This window comes from Andrographis paniculata, unplaced genomic scaffold (genome assembly GCF_009805555.1).
Source record: "Andrographis paniculata isolate CXL003 unplaced genomic scaffold, ASM980555v1 Contig21END, whole genome shotgun sequence".
Lineage (NCBI taxonomy): Eukaryota > Viridiplantae > Streptophyta > Magnoliopsida > Lamiales > Acanthaceae > Andrographis > Andrographis paniculata.
The window spans coordinates 250,458-256,457 of NW_026137502.1; the positions used below are offsets into that span (position 1 = coordinate 250,458).

General features: G+C 39.5%; 1 protein-coding gene across 1 annotated transcript; it reads left to right on the forward strand.

Moving 5' to 3' along the window:
- Window positions 1-3,938: 3,938 nt before the first annotated feature.
- LOC127245005 (uncharacterized) lies at window positions 3,939-5,729 on the forward strand. The gene is made up of 2 exons (XM_051265648.1): window positions 3,939-4,376; window positions 4,467-5,729. The coding sequence occupies exons 1-2, from the start codon at window positions 3,939-3,941 to the stop codon at window positions 5,727-5,729; spliced, it is 1,701 nt and encodes a 566-aa protein (XP_051121605.1).
- Window positions 5,730-6,000: the final 271 nt, after the last annotated feature.

Sequence of the window (6,000 nt, forward strand, 5' to 3'; positions counted from 1 at the left end):
ATTTCCTCATACAAAAGATCATCATTTAGCTCTAACTCATCCGGAGACAAAATATGAGAAGGATCTGCGACATACCTACGAAGTTGTGATACATGGAACACATTATGAATTCGCTCCATGGAATTTGGAAGTGCTAACCGATCAGGCCAATCCTAACTTGATCGATGATTTCATAGGATCCAACATAACGCGGACTCAATTTTCCTTTAATTCCAAACCTTCTAAAACCTTTCATTGAAGATACTTTCACCGGGACGAAATCTCCACTTGAAATTGATCCTCACGTCGGGCTTTATCGGCATAACTTTTTTTGGCGATCTTGAGCTGTCTTCATCTTCTCTCTGATAACTCGAATCTTTTTTTTTTTTATTCTTCGATCATTTATGGACCTAATATCAGTCGATCACTTATACCATCTCAACTTAAAGGAGTCTTGCATTTTCGGCCATAAAGAGCTTCAAAAGGATTCATTACAATACTTTTTTTATAACTATTATTATATGAAAATTTCCACTAAATCCAAGTGGTCCTCCCAACTTCCTTGAAATTTTATTACACAAGCTCTTAGCATATCTTCCAGAATACGGATAGTTCTCTCTGATTGACCATCAGTCATTAGATGGAATGCAGTACTCATATGCAACTGAGTACCAAAGGCTTCCTGCAACGTAACTTTTTGCCAAAATCGAGATTGAAAACGTGGATCACGATCCGATATGATTACCTCAGGAATACCGTATCGTTTAACCACATGATGAACATTTAATTTGGCCAACTTCTACATACTCAAAGTCATACGTACTAAGATGAACACTGCTGACTTGGTCAATCTATTTATAATCACTTAAATTGCATATGTTCCCGACTTCGCCCTTGGAAGTCCTGTCACAAAATCCATTGCAATAGAATCTCATTTCCAGAGTGGAACTTCTAAAGGTTGTAGCAACCCCATTGGTCTATGATGTTCTACTTTAACCTTTTTGGCAGTTTAAACATTGTGCAACAAATTTGGCTACATCCTTCTTTATACCTTTCCACCAAAAATGTCGACATAAGTCTTAATACATTTTAATCCCTCATGGATGCACTGAATATGGTGTATTATGAGCCTCACTCATAATTTGCTCCTTCAAATCGCTTCGGTCCTTTGGGATACACCACCTCCCATGGAACCGAAGACTCCCAGCTGAAGCAATATTAAAGTTTTGAGTCTGAACCGTATTGAACTTTTATAGCCAGCTCGACCATCTTATTATTTTCCATTTGAGCCACTCTAATGTGATCATAAATTTCAGGCTCAACTTGCATCATTTGCAAATATCCCCGTGTCATGCCCCGTCCAAGTACTTCAATTTCCATCCGTGCTAAATCTTGACAGAGTTTGACACGGCTCCAGATCACCCGAACCTGAACTTAGACGGACCGATTGCAACCCGAACCTGGTCGAAGCTACTTGTTTGCTTGGAGGTTGTGATCCTTTGATCTTAATCAAAATGTGTGGTTTAGATTAGCTTGCCACTTAAAAGATGTGTGGCTTAGATTAATTTGTCATTTAGTATATATAGCCTTGTTTATTTTCTTGATGGACACAACTTAGATGATAACATTTTTTAGAGAGGGTTAACCTAGCTTTGGAGAGATTCCTTAGAGTTGGAGTGATTCCATCCGCCGAGAGGGCAATTCGATTGTTGAGCTTCGGATGCAATTGCGTGAGAGACGGAAGATGCATCGGCAGCCTCGGACAGTCCGTGGATTCTCAAAAGTGCTTGCTCGAGATGAGTGATTGCTTTTGGAATTCAACTTATCCTATTTCTATTTCGATTTTCGATTCAGCATTTGTAAGTTCCTGAATACATATTAGATACTTGTCTTCGAGTTTGATTCATGGAGATGATCCTAATCTATGTCATAAATTGTTTTCAGAGCGGTTGTTGATTTGATCATAAGATTTCGTAGCAATTTTGTTCACAACATGTTCGATAATATGTCGCTATGTCCTGTTTGATCAAATTTGTGTTAGAACATTGGTTTAGTTCATGTTATTTGGAGATAGTTCATAGTTTCTGGAAATAGCCATTTCGTTGGTGCAAAAATTCCCTCTCTAGTGGAAATGATAACTAGTTCCAATCCATTGTTAGTTGCCAAACATGAGTTGTATTGTTGAATTTGTCTCTCTAGAAACACAAGTAGTAGTGATTATTGGCTGGCGCTAAAAAGCTTTGTTCGTAGTTTTCTAAGTGTTCTTAGACCTTGATTGAGTAATATGGTTGGTTTTGAGCCTAAACACATCAAATGATCATGGAATTGAGTGAATTGAGGGCTTAGAAGTGTGTTTTTGTGAGTTTTGTCGGTTAATCGTATTTTGGCCGTAACTTTTGCATACGAACTCTGATTTACTATTGTGAGGAGGTTTCGGAATCGGAATCGAGTCCTCTATAACCGTGCTGTGATCTCAAAATATTCAAAAAACACTCGGAAGACAGTTTTTGGTCAGTCTGAAAATCTTGGGTCCAACATTCTATTTTCTGTTTTGAGCAGTCGAATTGTTCTATTTACTGCTCTCAATTGGCTTGGAATTATTGAGTGATTCTTTTCTTTCCTGTTAGGAATCCTTGAAGTTGATTGTAATTTTTGGAATCGTGAGATTTGGTTTTGAATAGCTCTCTGAAATAGCATTTGAATTTGGTTATAGTGCATTGTGTCCTGTTTTTGAGGAGTGTGGCAAAAGTGCAATAAAAGAGCCAAGCTGGTAATATAAATTAGAAAAAGGCCCACTCTAAACATTAAGTAAAAGCCTAGAGCATTAAAAAAAAATACAAAAAAAAAAAAAAATTGAGCAGCACACTTTCTCTTCTTTTTATAGTGTTTTGTCGATCATTTGGATAATCATAGTTGAGAGTCACTAAATCAGTTTTGAGGAAGTAGTTCTATCCTTCTGTGGGGGTTCTTTTGAGTTAGGAGAGATTGTCATGATCAAATGATGTGCTAGGGATTTCGATTCTAGCATGTTGCTTAATTGTGGAATAAGAACTTGTGTCACACTTTCTTTACATTCTACAATTATAGTTTGGCGTCGAATCCTCTAGTTTGATTCCTAGTTGATGCGTCTTTTTTTTGTTCGACATTACTTCTCCTTGAGTATTGCATTTGAAGGAATTCTGACGTACTGTTTGAGGTATTTGCAAAACGCTTCTTCTGTTTTGATTGTGGTTGCTTCTGATTTTCCTTTTTGAGAGTTGTGAGAGAGAGTGAGAGCACTTACCTTTCGATATACATATATATAGTTTGTCTTTGTATGCAGGATGGCCACTTTCGAACAATTGAAGGAGCTGTTGGAATCGAGTATGCAACAATTGGAGGCCAAAATGATAAAAACTTTATCCATGCAACAAAGGGCAACTTGGGATCATGTAGAGTACACTGTGAATAAGAAAATGGAGGACCTCAATCACAGGTTGACATCTTTGGAGACGGCACGGACTGGGGTTCCTTCTGGAGTAGCTGATATTCGGGGTAGATATGATGCAGCTGAAGCTTCTCGTCATCGTGATGTGAGTCCTTCAATGAGGTCAGACGCACACAATAGTCGTAACTCAGAGCACTCATTCCATGAACGAGACCGAACTTATCATCGACGTGGTGAAGTGGATGACGATCTTTCTACCATTAGGATTACCCTTCCCACCTTTGGAGGATTAAGAGGGGCAGAGGAATTTTTGGATTGGACAACGAAGTGCGATATGGCATTTGACTGCTATAATTACTCGGATGGCAAGAAATTCCGAATGGCGATTTGTGAATTTAGGGATTAGGCATTGACTTGGTGGGAGAAGGAGAGACGTTATAGAGAACGGCATCAATGAAATCCGATTGATACTTGGCCCCGGTTGAAGGAAATCATGATAAGGCATTTTGTGCTACAAAGTTATGAACGAGATATGAATATCAAGTTGCAGTCCTTGGTGCAAGGTTCGAAATCGGTGGAGGAATATTTTAAGGAATTGGAGATTTTGATGATGCGATTGGATATTGATGAGAGCAAGTCATTGACAGAAGCTCGGTTCATTAAGGGTTTGAGGCGTGAGATAGCTTATACGGTTGAGCTGCACCGTTTTCGTTCTCTTCGAGAAGCTGTGGATTTGGCTATCAAACGCGAGGAGCAGCTCAAGAGACCAACCTCAACTGGATTCTCATCTCAAAGAAAGTTTCCAACCAGTTGTGTAGCTCCGGTTGTATCTTCTACCGGATCTAAAGGAATTGTTTTCGCTAAGGCCTTCGATAAAAATATGGATAAAGAAAAATATAAAATAATTGATAAGAAGGATGAGGCTGCGAAGTTCAAAGGAAAGGATTTTGGACAACAAAAAGAAAAGATTGTAACGTGCTATAAGTGTCATGGACAAGGGCACTATGCAGGTCAATGCCCCAATAAATGAACCGTTATGATTTTGGAGAATGGCGAATAGGGATATGTCGATGATGGTGAGGGCGATGAGCTAGTAGAGGCTGAAGCAGAGGCTGGAAGTGATGAAGACGTTGAAGAAGTGTGCGATGAGGATCCATTAAATTTAGTAGTCATGCGTGCCTTGATATCTTTACCACGCGAAGATAAGGATACGGGACAGCGAGAAAATCTATTCCATTGTCATTGCAAGGTAGCGGGACATACTATATCCATGATAGTGGATTCGGGTAGTTGCACCAATGTTATTAGTTCCTATGTGGTCGAGAAGCTGAGTTTGAATACCACCCCACACCCGAAACCATATAACCTACATTGGATGAGCGATGAAGGAGTTCTCCGTGTCGATAGACAAGCGATTGTTACCTTTTCGGTTTGTGGTTTCAGCGACGATGTCCTTTGTGATGTGTGTCCCATGACTGCATGCCACATTCTTTTGGGACGACCATGGCAATTTGATAGACGTGTTTTGTACGATGGATATAAGAATCAAATATCGTTCACTAAAGGTCACAAGAAGCTGAGCATTTTCGCCCTTCCACTCGAGACCATCCGTCGTGATGCTGAACATTTACATAGGACTATGCGAGATGTGGAAAAATCAAAAGGGGTTGTTGTTACCGTTTCGGCAAAACCTTCCGAGGGAGACGATAGCAAGTTGATGCTTAGTCTCAAAGAGTTCAACAAAGAAGTTCGCCAAAACAGTAACCAAGATGAGGGAAGTTACTTTTATATTCTCTTACTCAAAGAAGTACTTGTTATTGACGATAATTCTTTTTCTCACTCGTCTCGTCCTTTTGTAGACTTGCTTAAAGAGTTTGAGGATGTTTTTCCGGATGATATACCACCTGGATTACCACCATTGCGAGGCATCGAACATCGTGTTGATTTTGCACCAGGTTCATCAATCGCCAATAGGCCAGCTTATAGGTGTAATCCAAAAAAAAGTGAGGAAATTCGAAGAAAAGTCCAAGAGCTTCTTGATAAGGGATGGGTTCGAGAATCTTTATCTCCTTGTGTTGTACCTGTTTTACTTGTCCCTAAAAAGGATAATTCATGGCGTATGTGTGTTGATTGCAGGGCCGTCAATGCAATTACTGTGAAATACCGACATCCAATCCCTCAATTGGATGATATGCTTGACAAGTTGCATGGAGCACGATTGTTTACAAAAATTGACTTAAAGAGTGGGTACCATCAAATTCGTATGCAACCCGGAGATGAGTGGAAAACAGCTTTTAAAACTAAGTTTGGGTTGTACGAGTGACTAGTCATGCCATTCGGGTTGACAAACGCACCCAGCACTTTCATGCGGTTGATGAACCATGTGTTGAGAGAATATATTGGAAAGTTTATGGTGGTATACTTCGATGACATACTTGTCTATAGTACTTGTTTGGAGGACCATCTAGGACATGTTAGGCAAGTTTTTCATGCATTAAGAAATGCTAAATTGTATGGTACGTTAAAGAAATGCATTTTCTGCACTAATGAAATTATTTTCCTTGGCTTTGTTGTAGGTGCAGATGGTCTTAAGG

What these genes read in the sequence shown, in the direction of transcription:
- LOC127245005 (XM_051265648.1), top strand. Translation starts at nt 3,939, where the DNA reads ATGAATATCAAGTTGCAGTCCTTGGTGCAAGGTTCGAAATCGGTGGAG. An exon ending in GACAACAAAAAGAAAAGATT is followed by an intron (nt 4,377 to 4,466) that starts GTAACGTGCTAT and finishes AATGGCGAATAG; the next exon opens with GGATATGTCGATGATGGTGA.